The sequence below is a fragment of the Eumetopias jubatus genome, unplaced genomic scaffold (genome assembly GCF_037043125.1).
Source record: "Eumetopias jubatus isolate StellerSeaLion01/CBP00866 unplaced genomic scaffold, mEumJub1_p1.0 scaffold_1, whole genome shotgun sequence".
NCBI lineage: Eukaryota > Metazoa > Chordata > Mammalia > Carnivora > Otariidae > Eumetopias > Eumetopias jubatus.
The window spans coordinates 106,051,200-106,072,904 of record NW_028274807.1 but is presented as its reverse complement, the minus strand read 5'-3'; the positions used below and the strand labels follow the sequence as shown (position 1 = coordinate 106,072,904).

General features: G+C 41.6%; 1 protein-coding gene across 5 annotated transcripts in view; it reads left to right on the top strand.

The window, feature by feature from the left end:
* The window catches only part of KCNAB1 (potassium voltage-gated channel subfamily A regulatory beta subunit 1), a 393,964-nt gene that overhangs the window by 308,806 nt on the left and 63,453 nt on the right, over positions 1-21,705 (top strand). For all 5 annotated transcript variants that reach the window (XM_028103061.2, XM_028103058.2, XM_028103059.2 and 2 more), the window contains exons 3-7: positions 1,654-1,691; positions 6,078-6,157; positions 8,418-8,462; positions 12,012-12,056; positions 14,171-14,214. In XM_028103061.2, the coding sequence (XP_027958862.1) occupies positions 1,654-1,691; positions 6,078-6,157; positions 8,418-8,462; positions 12,012-12,056; positions 14,171-14,214 (252 nt within the window). The remainder of the gene's footprint in view (positions 1-1,653; positions 1,692-6,077; positions 6,158-8,417; positions 8,463-12,011; positions 12,057-14,170; positions 14,215-21,705) is intronic.

Sequence of the window (21,705 nt, the reverse complement as noted above, 5' to 3'; positions counted from 1 at the left end):
GGTTATACAAGTCTGCAAGTACGGGCTGCCCATCTGTAACTCCCGGGGATGTCAAGTGGAACAGTAAAATAATTTGTATCCTATTTTGTTATAGTCCCTGAAAACTAAGAAGAGAAAAGACACAATTATATCAGCCTGTTTCTAGGGAGTATGGAATCCAAATGCCATAATTAATTTGGAAATATTCTAATGAGGCAGTGAGATGCAGTGAAAAGGATATCCTTCTTGAAGCCGGGCCTGTTTGGGGAATCCTGGGTATTTCACTTATTAGGTTGGTTGACGTTAGATTCCTCATCTGGAAGGAGGGATAATACAGTTGGCTTGTAAGTTTGCGAAGATTATTAGAGACAAAAGTATACATGTTTCTCAGCATACTGTCAGCATTTGTGAGGTGTTCCATAAATGCTAACTATGACTGTTATGAAACGCAAAACATACAACTCCAAACACATTTCTTTGTATGCGCCACAGCATTGATTGTGTCTTGGCTCTCTCTCCTGCACCCCTCCCCCCACCTTTCTGCATCATGTGTCCTCACTCTGCTCCGTGGCCCACCACAGCTTGTCAGCACACGCTGATGTTTGCCCCCCTCTAACCTCGTCTGGGCTCCTAGCTGTACCTGGAATGCCTGTCCCTTCCTTCATCATTAGGTCACCTCCTTTGCAACTCAACCAAAGTGTCACCTCTCCCGAGAAGTCTTTCGGGAGGGCCACCTCCCTCCAGCCTAGGTAGAGCTCTCCCTCCCTTATTGCTTTGTGTTTGCCTCAGTCTGGCTTTGTGGTATTGTAAACTGTGAGCCCCTGGGAGGGAGGAACTAGGTCACTGTCCCTAGCACCTGGGTGCAGTGCCTTTACCAGGCATATCATTCGGATAAAAACAAACAAAAAGGATCAAGGAGGGAATGAATGATTGCAGTGACTACCGACTGGCCTGGCAAGAGCCAGTGTCTGCTTCCCTCTTGCTTTACAAATGCAAATCTTTGGCTGCTGGTTGCGCAGCCAAAGATCTCCCCCTGCCTTCCCAACCCTCACTCCAGCTCTTGCCTCCATCTCTTGCTTCCATCTCTAAACCAATGGAAATTTCCATTCTGGAGTAGCAGGTTGTAACAGAGGAGGCGCCTAAGTGTCACCTCCTGGGGCTTGAAAGTGGGGACTGGAAGGACACCTGAGAGGCTTCCTTTTGAAAGGTCACAGGGAATACAAAGCAGAGTCCCTTATTGGAGGTAAAGAAGGGAAGAACCACAACACAGGGTCTTATCTTCATGTTCAGAAATGGCGGCTTCGTGTACCTTTTCTCTTGTACCTTCAAAACTACTGGCTTCACCAAAATGCATATGTAGCCACAATGGGCTTGGGAGAACACACTCTTGCACACGATCATTCATGGTCCTACATCAGAAGAAAAAGCATTTTGTAGGACAGGGCTGCCATTAGCATATATGAGCCCTTTGAGTGAGGAGGGATGCAGACCCCTGCAGAGTATTTACTGAAGAAGGGAGGAAGGCTGGATGTCATCCAGACACCCCATGTGCCTCTTATCTGGATACCTTTGTGAACAACCTACTGAAGGAGCCCTGTTGTAAGAAAAGTTTCCTCTCATTATGCATAATGTTAGAAAAATGATTATGAATAATGTGCAAATATTCTTTTCTAGGAACATGGGTGACATTTGGAGGTCAGATTTCAGATGAGGTAAGTCACTCTTGGCTTCCATTTTGGTGATCAAAGAAAATGTAAAGCTGGGCAGTGGGAGTAGTCTTCTTGGGGGTCCTGGAATTTTATAAGGATAAACCATGGAAAATGGTTAAGATTGAATCAAAGATTATTTTCAGTTTTATTCTGTTTACTGTATTTTTCACATTTAGACTACTAGTAGCCCATGAGGTTGTCAATCTATTATATGTGCGGGTGCAATTGTTAGAGAAAAACCAACTTGGCATTAATATTTAGTTGCTTTATGGAAAGATTTCATTGCTGGGATGTGTGTGTGTGTGTGTGTGTGTGTGTGTGTGTGTGTGTGTGTGTGTTTTGGCTCCACCTAGAGTGACCAACTCGTCCTAGTTTCCAGGGACTTTTCATTTCTAGCATGGGTTTCTCAGTCCCAGCTGGTCACCTCGGTTTGGGCAAGTTGATCCAATCTTTCAGAGCCTCAGTTCCTCTGATATGAAATGGGATGATAAAGTTTACCTTGGAGGTCTGTTGAAAGGATTAACCATGTTTAACGTGTGAGATGTTTAGGCAACCCTTTGACTGGTAGGTAGCAGACACCCAATAATGGCAGCTATAATAATTTATTTACTGTAAAATTCCTCTAAATCTTTGTTTATTCATTCAAAACAGTGCTTACCAAAGTGATATTCTTATCATTGCCTTAAGGAATATCTTCATGGCATAAGTGAGTCATGCAGGCATTGAGCATCAATAACCCCCCCCCCAAGGACAAAGTCCTCAAGTCCCTCCAATATCTTTTTGCTTACCTGCAACACCACTGAGGAGTCTGGGATAGTATGTCTGAGTGGACACACTCAGTGGGATCCAGCCCATCTGCCACTAGATTTACTAACATTTACTAACAGTTGCCACATCAGCAAAATGCAGGTGATAGCCCCTACTCAGCAGGATCACGATTAAGATTAATGAAATGATGCCTATGAAGTGCTCAGCCCCATGCCTGGCCCAGAACAAGCCCTTCATAAAGGTAGTCCTTACTATCCTTCCTAAGAAGCAGCTCGGGGGAATGGATGGTCTTTTCCACTGCTCCCAAGGTCACCAGTGTTATTTAATAGATCCTGGGGATAGGAGTCTTGTCCGCACATTCTCATCTATCTGAATGCCTGCTCCTGGTATTGGGCATAGGTCACCATGGAGTTTGTCGCGCGGGGAATTCCTTGGAAAGTAGACTGTGCTGGAGATTAGCATGCGGAACAGTTACTAGAAAATCAGGCCATGGTGCAGTCTCAACAATGACCATGGCTGACCCCATGGGGAGCTCCAAAGCTGAGATGGCCCTGCAGAGTTGTCCAAGGTTGGGGCAAAAGGACTGAGTATTTATACCCTTTGTATGACCAGTCATCAGAGAGAAGCTGCCCTGGTGGGTCTCACCTTAGGCGAGGCAACTGTTTTCAGCCAAGTGCAATTTCCCAGCAACTAGGGGACTAGGTCCTACAGTTCTGAAGGAGAATCTGAGGGGTCCTCACAGGGCCCTCTGATGAGTATCAGGTAGGGTGTGTGGAGGAGGCACAGAGGCGAGTCTATAAATATCAAAACCATGGCCACAAACTTAAGTCAGACACAAAGCAGGTGACCGGGAGGGAGACCCAGAATTAATAATCTACTGTATCCAGCAAGAGTAATAACCTTGTACTGCCTGTTACGGTAGCAGGAGGAGAAAAAGACGAATACACCTTCGCTTTAGGAGCAGAAGGGCCAGCTGTTAAGGGCACCATCTCCCCTTTCATGTTTGTCTCCTCTTTACAGTATCTGCTTTCTGCTGAAATGAGCCCAGCTTGCCCAGGTCAGAGTGTGCAAGGCTGGACTCTGAAATACATCATTTCAAAAGTACGAGTCTAAAAACTGCACAATAAAGCTGTCGTGAACGGCTGCAGAGGCTCTCACCTCAGATGCAGACCAGACAAATAGCTACTGTTTACTTTCCCCCTGGTCCCTGCAGAGAGAATGGCAGCAAGGAGGAGGCAGGGAGGCACGGGGAGACCACGGTCCCCCCAGCAGCTGAATCGCCGGAGCTCAACCATTTCCATGAGGGAAAAATGCAGGCCAGTAGCAATGAATTCACCTTCCCAGTTTTTCTCTGCCTTCTCTCTGCTTTGGATGAGCTCAGCACAAAGCAGGTACAAACTGTGAATCCCAGGATGACCACACTGTGACGTGCTGAGTGACACAACCACCAATGCTGCCTCGGGAGGTGGTGATGTCCCCATTCCTGGGAGAATCCAGCCATATACCAACTAGCCCCTTGACAGGGGTAATAGCAAAAGGACCCAAATACCACAATAGATAACTCTGTGAGGTGCCTCCCAGATGTTTTGGCTTCATCATAAAACCAAGACAGATGTTACTCATGTGAATAATATTTTTAACTATGATAAGTATATATGTATCACTATCTTCTAGCACTTAATTTTCAGTTTTATTTATATTTTCTTACCTGTAATGTAGCTAGGGTTCCTTGAATTGCACATAACAATAAGCTCAAGTCACACTGGCTTAATCAGTACAGGAAAAGTTACCTTGATTTTCCAGCTAAAAGTGTTGAGGTAGAGCAGGCTTCAGGGTGGACTCCATCAGTGGCCCCACTCCATTCCCCAGGGATTCCCGCGGCCCTGTGTTCCTTTGTACAGCGACCTCATCCTCAGACAGTAGGCTAGCTGCAGGAATTCTAAGCCTTGCTCAGAACAGCAACTCCAGGGAAAGGGTGTTGCTTCTCGAAATTTTGTAAGAAGAACAAGGAAAGATGTTCCCAGAGGCCTCTGCGAATCTGTCCTTGCATCTCATTGGTCCAAACGTGTCACATGACCTTCCCCAAACCACTTACTTTTCCACCTGCCAGGCTGGCGTTTGGAGTGGGGGGAGGTCCGCTTCCACAGAAGCCTGTCTGTCTACCTGGGGGACCTGAATGGCACCATCCTCAGTTTGCAGATGAAAAAGCTAAAATGCTGAGAGGTCCAATGACCTCCCCAAGTTCATTTATCCAGTAAGCAGTACACTCAAGGCCAGAAAACAGTCTTCTTATGTCAGCGACTTCACTATTCCACATTCAGGTGTTTAAATTTTATGGTTGGGAAACATTTCAGCGATCACGTAGTCCAACTCTCCATCCAGGATTCTCCATCTTATCTTAAAATTTCTCGCTAGATAATATTATGCACATTTCCCAATAAGGATCCACTTGTATGTGATGTGACATAACACAAGGAAAATATACAGGGCAAGCACAGTAATTTCTTAAACATAGGGCAGTCGTGATGAGAAAAACTATACTTGTCTTAACTATTAATTTCTACTTGAGATAAATGTCATAATGGTCGCAAATTAAAAGCAGCAATCACATTTTTACTGCTACTATTCTAAAGGATTGGCCTGGACTCCCTTTTGCTAGCCTAATAATTTTCTTGATATGCCGATTTTAAAAACAACAGGGAAAGAGTTTATCTTGGAAATGCTGATGGAGCTACCTCAGCCTGCAATCAAAGGTGTAATGGAAAAATCCATTTTAATTATTTGTGAGGTGTGTTATTTTTCAGTTGACCAGTAAGTCTATCAGCAAAATGAAAAAATGTCCTCTCCCCTGTTGTTTATCACTGTCCCTCTAAAGTGCTCCCTCAAGCTGTTGTTTCTAGAGATGCTGGTACTCTTGGTAGTCCTGCACACTTGCCCCTCGTGTCCGGCAGCCCAAAGGAAGGGGCAAGGAGCAGGGGGATGTCTTTGCAGGCTGACCGGTGGGGAGCGGGATCCCGGTGAGCCAGCGCACAAGCTCTGTCCCTCCTCTCTGCTGGCTGGTAGCTCTGTGACAGTGGCTGGGGTTTTGCTGAGCTACGGGTGGTATGAGATTGAAAGCAGTCAGGGCTCTGTCTAACCTCTGGTTCATCAGCACAGTCCACTGAGCCTCGAGGAAAAAAGGCACAGGCTTTTAGGTCAGGAGGCACCCAGCTGCCAAAACCTATTGGCTTGGAGAAAGGAGAAGAAGGGAAATGGAGTCACCAGTGGTACAACTGACCCTCTTTGTCAGAGAGATTATGACGCCGCAGAGAATGTTGTCAAACCAGATCTTCCAAGCAGAGTGAGAAACACAAATCGATCCACCTCCGTCACCATGCTCCTGAGGACTGACTTATCTCAGCGCTGAAGGAAATCCCTTAGGGCCCGGTGATACTTTTCCCCTATATATGCTGGTTGAATCTTCTTTTTTTTCATTCTGTAATACAACTGATAAAAACAAGGAGGGGTTATAGTGAGATTTCAGTGTTCTTAAAGAATAAAGACCAGCGGAGGATTACAAACTTGCTTCCTGGGTTCAGAAACCATTTGGCTTTTCTGAGTGACCTCCACATCCTCTTGCAGGTTGCTGAACGGCTGATGACAATTGCCTACGAAAGTGGAGTGAATCTCTTTGATACTGCCGAAGTCTATGCTGCTGGAAAGTAAGTCAGTGCCCATCTGTGTCCCTCAAGTGGCATTTGTGGTACCAAGAGTGCCCGGACCATTGCTGACATGCTGGTGAGAAGGGTCTGCCCTTCCCACACACTCTGGTGGCACTGCTTTTCTCCCTTTCTCTATCCCCATTCCCAGAGTTGGGGGTATTTATTGACCGCCTCTGGCCCCCTCTGCCCCACCCAAACCTTCCTGCCCCTGGTCCCTGTATGAGGAATGGACTGAAAACATCGCCATGGGCTACCTGAGGGGCCGAGGTGGCTGGGACCAGAGTGGTGGCAGGGGAGATCAAGAAGTGTTAGTTGACTACATGAGGGAGGAAGTAAAGGAGCAGATTCCAGAGTGGTAGTTCCAAAGCTCGTCCTGTTCTTTCATAACCATATCTCATAGTTCCTCACGCCCCCGAGGGAAACTGGGGCGTCTTCTCTGCAGGGACCAGGGACTGCTTTTCCCATTGGCAGGCCCATCCTTCCACCTAGCATGACAAGGAGAGCAGAGATTAAAAGCGGGGTCCTCAGAGATGCCAAGAAGTGTAGTCTGTTTTATAGGAGGGCAGAGGACAGAGAGGACTGTAGGAGGTCCTTGCTGCTTTTGCTAGAGAAGTCACACCAGCTCCAACCTTCCCATGGACCCCAGAGCAGGTTTGGGGCTCTGAGACAGGACTCACAGCTTGGTCAGACCATGTGGGGAATGTGCCCTTGGGGATGCCTCAAGGTCCATGCCTTCCATGCGCCAGCACAACAAGCACATTGAGGAACAAAACCGGAGCACCTTGGCCACCTGCTGTCCACACGGACAGACTGACAGAGCCCCCAGAACAGAAAGAAACTAAGTAGCTGGCAGGTGCTTGAGCAGCAACGCAATTTTCTAACAGGACTGTGGTGCCTAATCACCAGCAGACCGAACTCCCCACCAGCCCCTCCCGGGTGAGAATCACAGTCAAACTCCGGTTCGTGGTGGCCTGGTTTCAGTGCATTTTCCTCGCGTGGGTTTCCTCCTTCCCAAGGGCACGGCTGTGTTTAAGGACCAGCGGGGAGTTCAGAGCCCACGTGTCTGGTGTTTTCGGTTGAGTCCAAGGAGAGGAAATAAAATTGATAAGACCCGGCTCCTTCCCACATCCGAGCCTTTCTCGGTTCTCTTCTCCTGTTGCATCCTGCTCAGGTGGTCTGTATTCCTACTATGAAGGATAGTCAGTCCTGGCTACTTACTGACTGTCAGCGTGCACCTGAGCTAGGTTCCCGCCATGAAATGCAAGGTTGCAAAAGGCAACCTCAGAGCCAGAGGGGGCTGGGCAGGGGAGGCCGGGGTGACATGCCTTTTAGGTCTGTCTGGAGCATGCTCTGTAGCTGCCCTGCAACATCATTTCTTGCCAGGCTGGACACTCCAACAAAGACAGAACTTTCAGCCAAGACAGAAAATGGTCAGTGACCATTCTGCATCCATAGGACTCTAATGAACAAAGTGCTAATTCCACTGATGTCCCCACTCAGAAAGCCTCTGAGAGCCCAGTGGCTTCTCACAGCATCGCTCGGCCTGGGAGGGACCTACAAGAAAGTTTTAGTCTCCTTACCTTGGGTCCCAGCTCAGGTAGGTGGAGGGGAGAAGACAGTGGAGAATGTCTTCAGTATACCTCTCCACTACCCACCCTTAGGGGCAGGAAGAACACTTCTCTACATCTCCTTGCAGCTTGCTGCTATGGCAACACTTGTCCCTAGGACCCAGGACCTTCTTGATGTGGGCCAGCCCTAGCCTTTGGGACAGCCAAACCCCCACCTGGTTTGTTTTGTTTGATTTTTTTTTTTCATCCTGCAAGATCACCTGGGAGTCAGTGTGTTCTGTCTAAACAGTGCAAGTTCTCATTGTCCTCCCTGGTCGCAATCAAAGACCATGGTAACTAGGAGGGAAACCTTGACTCCCACTGGATTCCACCAAGTAGGATATTTATATACGGGATGAGTGGCTCAAAAACATCAAACTGCCAAATGACTCTGTTGTTTCTTAATATCAGGACCATAGGCGGTCTCCTGCCAGCATGTCAGGATTTGGCAGGTGCTTCTGGAATGCTCCAGGAGCAGGATTCTGCAGGCACAAGCAGAAATAGCAGAAACTGTGCTACTAGCCGAGAGCGGCTTCTATTTTCGGGACATGTAGGCACTGAGAGTTCAAACAAGGAATGGCTTTCGTGGTTTTGGATTGACTCTTGCGTTTCTGGGACACTGTATCCTAAGCCATTTTCTGTTTCCCTTCCAGGGCTGAAGTGATTCTGGGGAGCATTATCAAGAAGAAAGGCTGGAGGTAATGCATTCATGAGAATCATGTACTTGCCTTTAAAAAGACTATTATTATTTTGTACCAGAGAAGGGAAAATAAAATTGCATGACAGCTGAACAAAAGGCTGTCAAAAAAGAAGTCAATTCTTGGTAAAGAGATGATTTATAGTGGTTTGAAAATAAATACCAACAAGTTCATTACTTGTGCTTCAAAAAGTATTGATGAGTCATTGATCGCAATGAATTACCACGGGGTTGATAGAGCAGAGAAGGAGGGGATGGTCATGTGATAGTCATGCATAAAAGAAAGTGGCATTTTCATGGTTTCTCACTGCCATTTGCGGTAATTTGGCAAAGGAAGGCAGCTGATAGGAAGCTGAATATCTATACACATGTATTTATGTTCACTGTTCATTTTACTGACAACTCCGGGTGCAAAGAAATGATGAAGAAAGAAGTCCTTGTGATCAATGCCCCAAAGCTCTCTCATCTGAACACAATTAGCCAGCACCTCTGCCGTGTACAGGGAGCCCTATTAATCTGGAAGTGCTTCGTCTGCTGTCCTTGAGGGGGGTCACATCCCATTCCATCGCCGGCTGTAGCCAACATCAGTGGTAAAGAGGAATGCCTCAGTTGTGGGGGGTGGGGAGGCAATCCCCCTCCACTTCACTGAGCATGTCAACCATGACAGCCCCTTCTTCCCCAGCATGAGTAGAGAATCAGGCCAAGACCACAGGACGAGTTTGGGATCCTCTCTGCTCTGGTAGAAGATCAGCTGTTGGCCAGATAAAAAGAGCTCTGTAGTATTAGTGGAAATGGAAACTTAGAAATTTATAGAGAGATGAACAAATAAAGTTTGGTGACCCACTTTCTCTTTCTCCCTGCTCCTCCTCCCCTACTCCAGGGATTATAAGGGTATTCAGAGAAAATTATATTCAACCTTAAATATGGAAAAATATTCACATCCTTGCCCAGGCCTCCACCTTGCGGGAGTTCCATTCCCACTCAGAACCATCCATCACCGCCCAAATAGGGACTGCACCACTCCTTAGGGCTCCTGGAACCAAGTGCTGCAAACTACGTGGCTTCAGACAATAGAAGTTATTCTCTCACAGTTCTGGAGGCCGGAAGTACAAAATCAAGGTTTGGGCCGAGCCGTGCTCTTTCTGAAACTCTGAGTAGAATCCTTCCTTGCCTCTTCCTAGGTTTTGGCTTTTGCTGACAATCTTGGGCATTCCTCAGCCACGGCTGCACTCAGCCTCTGCCTCTGCCATCAGATAGCCTTCTCCCCTCGTGTGTGTCTGTGTGTCTTCTTCAAAGGACACTGGTCGTATTGGATTAAGGACTCACCCTACTCTAGTATGACCTCATCTTAATTTAATTAATTACATCTGTAATGACCCCATTTCCAAATAAGCTCCCTTTCTGAGGTACCAGGGGTTAGGACTTGACCAAGTCTTTTTAGGGGACACAACTGAACCCATAACAGAGCCCCTGGAGATGAGTCCACTCACAGCCCTGTGAACTGCGCAGCGAGGTGCAGGCTGACAGAGGACACCTGAGGAAGGGAAGGAGGGGAGCATCATCAGTGCAGGAGCTCCCTCCCCTTAACACCCGGACAACCTCTAACCATCACTCTCCGTGGTTTACAGAGGCTGTTATACACCTACAAGAAACCAGATTAACATGCATCTTCTACAAACTGGCTTTCCATCTTGCAGATAAAAACCCAAGCTGTCACCATGCTCCGGAATATTGATATCAGTGCACGGCTACCCCTACAAGACTGATGAAAAGATAGACCGTATCACAGAGTCTCTACAAGCAATTTCAACTAGCATGTTTAGCTTCTAGTCCCAGCACCACCCCTTGCCTGCTGTGCTTTCCAGGGCAGGTTACTTCACTTGTCTGAGTCTCCATTTCCCCATCTGTAAAATGGACGGCCTAACTGTTCATGAAGTGTCGTGCTGATAAAGTGAGATGAAGGGTGCAAAAGTATTTTGAAAGCTGTGCTCTATCATGTAGAATGCTCATATTATCAGTCTCCAGCCATTCAGAAGAGTTGCCGGAGATGCCTCCATGACAGTCAGCGGTAATTGGCCGGGTCGCTGGCTACTCTTGCCCTTTGAACGTACATGTTAGTGTGCACACCGACGGAACCCAAATATTTTCCGGAAAGCCTAACTTTGAAAAAAAAAAAAATCTCTGATAGTATTTGGAGAGGATGTGCAGCTCTGGTGGGCCCAGCCTCTCTGAATAATCGAGAGGACTGCCTTCATTTTTTATAATATCCTATCTGGCGTCTGGTTGAAGCTGTGAAAATGTTTGCTAGAGGAGACCTGACTCCCCTGTGGCAGATTGCTATTACACTGGGTGTCGTGAGGTTGATGGATTAACCTGGAAGGTGCATCAGCCCTTCCTCAGTGTGTAATCTCCAGATGCACGTATCTGTAGGGCTTCCGTTACAGTGATTCAAATCACTGTTCAGGGAATTAACTTCAGTGGGTTGGGGTTGCTGGCATTTTCTACAATTTTTTCTTGTCACAGCTAGGCTGTCAGAATTGTCATCCTTGTCCCCATTTGGTTATCATTAATCTTGTGAGGCTCTTATATCTTGGGCCCCAAGGCATTGGCTCTATAGCTGATGGAATTATAAATGCCTTATTTCAAATACTCCCAAAGTTTGGTCTTAACCTTTGAATCTCAGACGATTTTTTTTTTCCCTAGGCCAGTTCAATTGAATTATATACCTGGAGAAACTAAATTATACTGAGATCTGCTTCCTGATTGTAAATTATGTGGCCATAATTCTCACGACACGTTTCCTAATCCACCATCATGATGATACCATTGCCATTTCTTGCCCTTGGGTGTGGTTTGGAGAAGGCAATAAGTTTGCTGACAAGATTTCCACCTTTCATTCCCTTAGGAGTAAAGTGGTTAAAACCTTGAGTTACAAATTTTGGGACTGTTTTCCTAAAATAATGTTTCCATTTAATAAAACAGTCAAAGAAAATGTATTCCTATTGATTGACCACTGTCTCATTCATATCTCTATGCAGTCAGTTACTGCCTGCTGGAAAGCGTAATAACTCAGAGCCGCTAGGGCCCGTGGTCCTTGGCAGAGGGTGGACTGAGCTCCAGGAAAGCTCACACTCAATCAACGTTATGGCAGATGCTAAATAAGCGTTAGTATGTGCTACTAAAGCAGTTCGTCCTTTAAATCCACTCACTTACCCTCTCGTTTACCATCCCTGCCCCTCGGTGCCTACCGCTCATGCTCTTTACCACCCCCCCCATCAGGTGCTCACTGCCACAGCTTCCTCCACCTGACCCTCCAGGTAAAGGTCATTCCCCTTCAACCTCTTTATCTAGGATCTGACTTCACGTCCACACTCATCAGCTTCCCTTTGTCCCAATATTTCAGTGACATGAATTAACAAATTTATCTCTTTACCAGTTTTTTTTTTTTTAATGGGAGGTACAATAAATTCTTTCTGGTGCTATAATAATATGACTCAATACAAAAACCAACAATTTATTTAATATTTCTCTCTGTTTGTCTAACATACAGGAGGTCCAGCTTGGTCATAACAACCAAACTCTACTGGGGTGGAAAGTAAGTTAAATACTTTTCTTTTCCCTACTTGATAGGAAACAACTAGTAGTTCATACTTTTATCCTTTTGGGCAACCATTTTACATCTAATGTACTAAAATTAATTGACTTGGGGAAAAAGATTATTTTTTCTGCCTTGAAGGAAATAGCAATTAGCCTAGGATTCAATTTCAGCAAGATGCCCCAAAGAAATGTAGTGTAAAGCATGTGGTCACTTGTTACTAAGTAATTCAAGGAGATTTTCAAATACCAGCCTCATGCTTAGAACCATTTCCAAAATAGAGTTCAAATTTTAGGAAAAGAAAACAAGCACATAGCATCACAGAGGAAAAGCTATTTGAATCTGCCAAAACTCAGAGACTTCCATGGAATGCAAAGATAAAAATATCTTGTCTGGCCCCATGTGTGAGTCTCTGATCATTTCTGCAGAAGGCGTTGAAAATGTTGATCAAAAGGACCGCCTTTTGGAGAATAACAGGAAGCTACCATATCACTCACTGGCAGGCAAATGGAAGAGAGGTCCTCTGTCTGTTGTGGGATGCAAACAACCTTCACAGGATGAATTGGCCTCTGATAAGCCTACTGGTGTTTGAACTGGTACTTACATGATTCAGCAGAACTTAGAAGTCTGGCTAGCTATTTCACATACCTTTTCATGGAAATCACAAATATTTCCATGGAATCTTAACAAAAACAAAAACAAAACCTTATTTACCTCCCTATAATTGAGAGGGAACAGTTAAAAACAAAATTGGAGACAGAGGACAGTTCCTTAGGAGTTTTCAAATAAAAATGTGTATGTATACAAATAGCCCCCACACATACACACTCATATTTTATTACTATTTTTGAGCCTGTTTATGATGACTATGAAGACAGAAAGATGGAATTTAGATTTTTATTCCTACTATCGCCTATATAAAAATCAAGCAACATGGTGCTTGTGAGAAATGTAGATTTACTTTGTCTTCTGATTCATGGTGCTGTTGCTCAGTGCTTTGGTGATTGTACCTAAAGCCTTGCCTATGCTTTAGAAATAAACAGGGAAGAAGACAATCCTCAAGAACCATTATGTAGCAGAGTATGACATACAATACTATCTAATGTTTTTATAAAAGATTCAAAATCACCAAAGGCAAATGGTAAACTATGTTTTAAAAAGATGTTGCCACAGGTAGTGATGTTGAAGAAACATTTCATGAAGACTTTCAAACTTGAGTACCTCTGAAACAAATAATACATTATATGTTAAAAAAAAAAAAAAGAAGATAGCAGGAGGGGAAGAACAAAGAGGGGAAATCGGAGGGGGAGACGAACCATGAGAGACGATGGACTCTGAGAAACAAACTGAGGGTTCTGGGGGGGTGGGAGGATGGGTGAGCCTGGTGATGGGTATTAAAGAGGGCGCATTCTGCATGGAGCACTGGGTGTTATACGCAAACAATGAATCATGGAACCCTACATCAAAAACTAATGATGTAATGTATGGTGATTAACATAACATAATAATAATAATAATAATAAAAACTTGAGGACCATATTTCTTTCTAACTGGCCAGTGCTTGAGGATGGTCTGGAAAGACAAAAGTCCTAGTTAGATGTTTGTCTTCTTAGGATACTAATGTAAGAAAGACTTACATCACATTTTAACAGAAAGTAATTGTTAAATTTCTTTGGCCAGTCAAAAGGCACTTCCAAATTTGCTTCCTCTCTCAGAAAAGCGAATGTCATCAACAGTTCACAAACTTATGTCAAGGCTTTTTTGGGGGTGGGGGGCAGTCTGGGATTAGTTAAAATCAAGGTGGGATGGTTGAGCCATATATTGATATGTGATAATATATCACATTATACATGGACGGGTGTGTGTGGCTGAGTTGTTATTGATATTGTGTGAGGAGAGTCGTGGTTAATTCATCACCTGGGGTCTCCAAAGAAAAGGGCTCAGTGCATTGCTCACCAGCCTTCTCTCCTCAACCTGTGGCATGGAATTTGCCAAGAACAGGGTATAAAATTAGCAATTCAATCTAGAATGATTATTCCTCTGTACTTTTGAAACAGCAATTAAAAAAAAAAGCACACCCCCACTCAAAGTCATTTGCTTCTTTTTCTTGTTAGAGCTGAAACGGAGAGAGGGTTGTCAAGAAAACATATTATTGAAGGTAGGTACAGCACTTCCATTTTATCTTCATTTGTGGGCTGCTGATTCAAGAAACGTATCAACCAAATAGGTTCAAAACCCACTGGGAGGGGGAAAATTCTCTATAGAGAGGATCACAATCAACCACAATCTCTCTGGGTTTTAGTGTAGGAGTGTGGTGATATGGAGAAGACAATTGGGAACACAAAAGAAAAAGGACAAATTCTTTAAAACTCTTCTCATTTACAGCTGTACTAGCATTAATAAAACACTTCCCTAAGACATTTTAAAAGAGCTTTATTGAGATATAATTTACATACCATAAAGTTTACCCATTTAAAGTACACAATTCATTGGTTCTGGGGTATAATAACAGAGTTGTACGATCATCACTATAAATTCAATTTTAAAACATTTTCATCACTCCTGGGTGGCTCAGTCGTTAAGCGTCTGCCTTCGGCTCAGGTCATGATCCCAGGGTCCTGGGATCGAGTCCCGTGCCGGGCTCCCCGCTTGGCGGGAGGCCTGCTTCTCCCTCTCCCGCTCCCCCTGCTTGTGTTCCTGCTCTATCTCTCTCTCTGTGTCAAATAAATAAATAAAATCTTTAAAAAATTAAAAAAAAAACAAAACATTTTCATCACTCCAAAAAGAAACCTAGAACCCACTAGGAGTCACTTCCCACCTTCTCCCTACCCTCTTCCACAGCCCCAAGCAACCGCGAATCTACTTTTATCTCTATAAATTGGGCAACTCTGGGTATTTCATATGAATGAGATTGTACAATATGTAACACTTTGTGACTGGCTTTTTCGCTTAGCATAATGTTCATCCATGTTGTAACATGTATCAGTATCATTCCTTTTTACTGCCAAATAAAATTCCATTGTGTGGATAGACCACATCTTGTTTATTCATTCATCAGTTGATGTACATTTGGGTTGTTTTCATTTTTGACTTATAAATAATACTGCTATGAATATATGTGTACAAGTTTTGTATGGACATATGCTAAGACTATGATAGTTTTATTTTATTTAAAATTTTTATTTTTTTAATTCCAATACAATTAACATACAGTATTATATGTTTCAGATGTACAGTATAATGATTCAGCACTTCCATACATTACTCAGTGCCCATCACAATAAGTGTACTTTTAATCCCCTTCACCTGGGGCACCTGGGTGGCTCAGTCGGTAAGCGTCTGCCTTCGGCTCAGGTCATGATTCTGGGTTCCTGGGATCGAGTCCCACATCGGGCTGCTTGCTCGGCGGGAAGCCTGCTTCTCCCTCTCCCACTCCCCCTGCTTGTGTTCCCTCTCCTGCTGTGTCTCTCTCTCTCTGTCAAATAAATAAATAAAATCTTAAAAAAAAAAATCCCCTTCACCTGTTTCACCCATCCCCCCACCCACCTCTCTTCTAGTAGTCACCAGTTTGTTCTCTATATTTAAGAGTCTGTTTTTTGGGTTTGTCTCTTTTTTCTTTGTTCCTTTGTTTTGTTTCTTAAATTCCCCATATGAGTAAAATCATATGGTATTTGTCCTTCTTTGACTTATTTCACTTAGCATTATACTCTCTAGATCCATCCATGTTGTTGCAAATGGTGAGATTTCATTCTTTATAGCTGAGTAGTATTCCATTTGATATATATACACACGTGTGTTTGTGTGTGTGTGTGTATATCACCTCTTCTTAATCCATTCACCTATAAAGGAACATTCGGGTTGCTTCCATCTGGTGACCATTGTAAATAATGCTGTAATACACATAGAGGTGCATTTTATCTTTTTGAGTTAGTGTTTCTGTATTCTTTCGATGAATACCCAGGAGTGGAATTACTAGATCATATGGTAATTCTATTTTTAATTTTTTGAGGAACCTCCATACTGTTTTCCACAGTGGCTGCACCAGTTTGTATTCCCACCAACAGTGCGAAAGGGTTCCTTTCTCTCCACATACACACTAACACTTGTTCCTTGTGTTTTTTATTTTTGCCGTTCTCATAGGTATGAGGTGATATCTCATTGTGGTTTCAGTTTGCATTTCCTTGATGATGAGTGATGGGCATCTTTTCATGTGTCTGTTGGCCATCTGCATATATTCTTTGGAAAAAATGTCCATGTCTTTTGCCCATTTTTTAATTGGATTATTTATCTTTTTTGGTGCCGAGTTGTATAAGTTCTTTATATATTTTGAATATTAACTCTTTATTGGATATATCATTTGCAAATATCTTCTCCCATTTAATAGTTTGTCTTTTTGTTTTGGTGATGGTTTTTCACTGTGCAAAAGCTTTTTATTTTGGTGTAGTCCTAATAGTTTATTTTTGCTTTTCTTTCCTTTGCCAGAGGTAACATATCTAGAAAAATGTTTCTGTGGCTGATGTCAAAGAGATTACTGCTTATGTTTTCTTCTAAGAATTTTAGAGTTTCAGGTCTTACATTTAGGTCTTTAATCCATTTTGAGTTTATTTTTGTGTATGGGGTAAGAAAGTCCAATTCCATTCCTTTGCATGTAGCTGTCTAGTTTTCCCAAAACTATTTGTTGAAGAGACTGTCTTTTTTTTCCATTGCATATTCCTGCCCTCTTTGTCATAGATTAATTGACCATATAATTGTGGGTATATTTCTGGGCTCTCTATTTTGTTCCATCAATCTATGTGTCTATTTCTGTGTCAGTACCATACTGTTTTGATTACTACAGCTTTGTAGTATATCTTGAAATCTGGGATTGTGATACCTCCAGCTTTGTCCTTTTTCAAGATTGTTTTGGCTATTTAAGGATATTTTGTTCCATACAAGTTTTAGGATTATTTGTTCTAGTTCTGTGAAAAATGCCATTGGTATTTTGATAGGGATTGCATTGAATCTATAGATTGCTTTGGTTAGTATAGACGTTTTAACAGAATTTTTCTCCCAGTCAGTGAGCATGGAATATCTTTACATTTGTTTGTGTCATCCTCAGTTTCTTTCATCAATGTTTTATGGTTTTCAGAGTACAGGTCTTTCACCTACTTAGTTAAATTGACTCCTAGATACTTTATTATTTTCAGTGTATTTGTAAATGGGATTGTTTTCTTAATTTCTCTTTCTGCTACTTCATCATCATATAGAAATGCAGCTGATTTCTGTATATTGATTTTGTGTCTTGAAATTTTATTGAATTCATTTTTCAATTCTAGTAGTTTTTTGGTGGAGTATTTAGGGTTTTCTACATATAATATCATATCATCTGCAAATAGTGACAGTTTTACTTCTTCCTTACCAATTCAGATGCCTTTTATTCCCTTTTCTTGTCTGAGTGCTGTAGCTGGGATTTCCAGTATTGTGTTGAATAAAAGTGATAAGAATGAACATCCTTGTCTTGTCCCTGAGCTTAGGAGAAAAACTCTTTTTCACCATTGAATAGGATGCTAGTTCTGGGTTTTTCATAGATGGCTTTTATTATGTTGGGGTATATTCCCTCTAAACCTATTTTGTTGAGAGTTTTTATCATGAATGGATGTTTTGTCCAATGCTTTTTCTTCATCTACTGAAATGATTATATGGTTTTTACCTTTTCTCTTGTTGATATGATATATCACATTGATTGATTTGCAAATACTGAACCACCTTTGCATCCCAGGAATCAATCCTGCTTGATTGTAGTAAATGATTTTTTTAAATGTATTGTTGGATTCAGTTTGCTAATATATTCTTCAGGATTTTTGCATCTGTGTTCATCAGAGATATTGGCCTATAGTTCTCTTTTTCAGTGGTGTCTTTTTCTGGTTTTGGTATCAGGGTAATGCTGGCCTCATAGAATGAATTTGGAAGTTTTCCTTCCTCTTCTGTTTTTTGGAAGAGTTTGAAAAGAATAGGTAGTAACTCTTCTTTAAATGCTTGGTAGAATTCACCTATGAAACCATCTGGTCTTGGACTTTGGTTTTTGGGAGTTTGTTGGTTACTTATTCAATTTCATTGCTAGTAATCGGTATGTTCAAATTGTCTATTTCCTTCTCATTCAGTTTTGTGAGGATATATGTCTCTAGGAATTTATCCATTTCATCTAGGTTGTCCATTTTGTTGGCACATAATTTTTCAAGACTACGATAGTTTTTAAAGAGTATTATATGCATTTTAAAAAATTGTAGAAAATTACCACTCATTAACTGATTTATGGGGCTATTGCTTTTGTGATGGTACTCAAAACTTTGTAGAGCCTAGAAATAAACAAGAAATAGTACAGTCTTCTAGAACCATTATGTAGTAGAGTACTACTCTACTTCATTGGGTGGATTATGAGAATTATGAGGAATTTTTATGTATTTCTTATTTGTCTATATATAACAAAAATATTACACCTGCACCTATTGCAATAAAGGAAAAATGTTAAATGGGACTAAACATATCTGAGATTTTTTAACTTTGGATTCATGATTAATCATTAAGACAGATGATTTTTCTTCTTTTTAAAACTAGTTTCATTTATGAAATACCAAAGTCAATAAAAACATGAAATGTACTCTAATCTCACCACTTTAAAAATAAAAATAAACAAGTCCTCCCTTTGCTTATCTTATCTCATTTCACAGTGTGACAATATGGGGCATGTCCTTCCCAACTTGTCCCCACAGTTAAATTGTTCTATCTATCTATCTATCTATCCACATTTACTTATAAGTACAAAAACATAAGTATGAAACCAGGGGAATCAAGCTATACATATTAACCTAAAATCTACATTTTTTTGCAATTAAAATAATTTTAAACATATACATGATTTGTAGGTTATTTCTTGGTCTTAGTAGTATAAAGAATTATACAAATGGCCATCCTTATGTAAATGTGATAGACACTGGAAGCAGCATTGTTAGGTCAAAGAATAATGCATATTTTAAATTATTTTCTAAAAAGGAATATACCAGTCTGATGGATGAGCTGGTTTTATTTGTTTAGTTATACATTTATTTAGTAATGCGTTTTAGCTACTTTTTATAATTTTGTGCTTCTTTTTCTGGGAACCAACTCTTCATGTTCTTAAGCTATTTTTCTTTTGAGTTTTTGTCTTGATCTTATTAATTTTTCAGGAGCTCTTCGTATATTAATAATGTTCACTCTTCGTCAGTTACACGTGTTGCAAAAATTTTCTTCCAGGCTGCCATTTCATTGTGAAGTTTTTTTCCTCCCCATGAACCTAATCTGAAAGATAATGTTGAGAGGCCCCTGGGTGGCTCAGCTGGTTAAACATCTGACTTCAGCTCAGGTCATGATCTCAGGGTCCTGGGACCTAGCCTCAGTTGGGCTCCCTGCTCAGCAGGGGTTGGCGGGGAGAGTCTACTTGTCCCTCTCCCTCTGTACCTCCCTCCACTTGTATGCTCACTCACTCTCTCTCTCTCAAATAAATGAATAAAAGTCTTTTAGAAAAAAGATGGTAATGTTGAATTTGAAGACACTCATTGCAGTTTTGAAGTTAGAGATCTTTATTAACCTATAAAGAAAACTTGGAGAGATCTTAGACTTCCACTGGAAAAGAAATAATTTTGGTGTTCAATCATTTAATTTAAAATAGACTTTTGGGGCACCTGGCTGGCTCAGTCTGTAGAGCATGTAACGCTTGATCTTGGGGTTGTGGGTTTGAGCCCCACACTGGACATAGAGATTATTTTTTAAAAATTTAAAAATTAAAACTAAAATAAAATGCCACATCTTAGAGAATACGTTTATATTAATAGTTCATATATATATAATTTTTTAACAGTGATAATTATATCAGTCAGTTGTTTCCAAAGTTTTTGTATGAGTTTGGTATTTCTCATTAACTGATTTTTAATATATTTGTAATCATTGGCCTTTGAAACCAAACAAACAGTGGTTCAAGTTTCAACTGTGTCATTTATGAGCTAGGACTCTTTGTGCAAGTTACCTAACCTCACTAAACCTCCATCTCATTGATTATATGATGGGCTATAAATATTCCTACCTCGCAACGTTACTATACAGAGACTGAAATTAGATAATTCACATTGAGCACAGTATCTGTCACATAATAAGCACTTAATAAATGTTATTTTTGTCATTATCATCATCATTCTTAATAGTACAACTGTTAGTCTTCATACCCTAGATAAGGGCACCCTTTACTAAGTAACATTCTAAGGCCACCACAATGAATAAGCCCATTCTAGCACTAGAGAAAGCTTTCAGATTCCTACCCCAAACAAAATCCCTTCTTCAGGACTTCATGTCCAATTTGTAAAACACAAGTAAAATCCAACCTGCCTCTTAAAACTGTTACCATTCCTGCTCTGGCACTTGCCCACATGATTTGAGTCATGTACCATGAGAAATAACCGTCCCCCCCAAAAAAGAAATAATCCATGTAAGCTTGTTGTACCAAGCTGAAAAACAAGGCAGCAGTGTGCTGCCTAGAAAGTTCTTGTCCCTCTTTTCTTTTTAATCTAGTTGATTAAAAAAGATTCAAGAAATGGTTCAGGATGGCAATCAACAGAGAACATAAAATCGAGGAGAGAAAGAATGAAGAAAGTTGCTGTGCTTTTTACTGGATCACCATTGCTTTAATATTTACCAGTGTGCTCATCATTTCAAAATTCTCTCTTTTAAATCAGTTTTCTTCAAGCCTCAAACAACTTAACAGAAATATCTTAAATTCTCTGTCCCTTTAAATAAGTCAAGGAATTCTCTTAGGAACTAATCTCTCAGGCTGGATAAACCAGTTCAACTGAAATTCAAATTGACCCAGATTCAAACTTTTAACACAAAATTTCAAACTTCTGAGACTGAAGAATTGAGATCATTCATTAGTATGTTGTTACTGTTTATTTTGTAGTTCATAGTTTTAGCCAAAGACAAAGATATTCATGAGTCCAAGAGCATCAGCTAAAAGGATATTTCTAGGCAGGCTGAAATTAGGGAATTGAGTGAATTTTCAGGGAAAGAAAGCGGGGGGGGGGGGGGTGGGGGACATGAGATTTCTAGACCCAAAATAAAGTTTGAAGGGGTTTACAAATCATTGTCCTTGGGTTTCACTGATACTTGTTTTGTGATGAAGGTGACCTTACTGAACATTGGAGATTCTTACACACATTAAATTTAGAAAGTGTTCTTAGAGGACAGACAGAAGTCCAATTCATGTAGAGTTCAGGCCCCTTGAGTGCTGGTGACTTTGGCCACCTGAGCTGGTTTACAGAGAGTAAAATGAGCTTGACTTGTACATAATGCAGTTTTCAAAAAATTCATATTAAAGACCTTTTCAGTGAGCCCAAGCTCCTTTAGTTAGATCCAGTTAGGAACAACATGCTCCTTGGATTCACAAGAAGGAGGTAGAAATTTCACAATGGGAGGTTTATTGTATCCATTTAGAATCCCAAGGTCCTCTCAAGCTCTGAAAGTCTATTCATTCAGCCATTCGACATTCTTTTAAGTCCCAATTTTTGCCAGTGTTAAAATTTAGCAGATCAAGTTTCCTTAGTATCTTACAGGAAAGAATAGAAATAGTTTGGTAAGTCAAATTGTA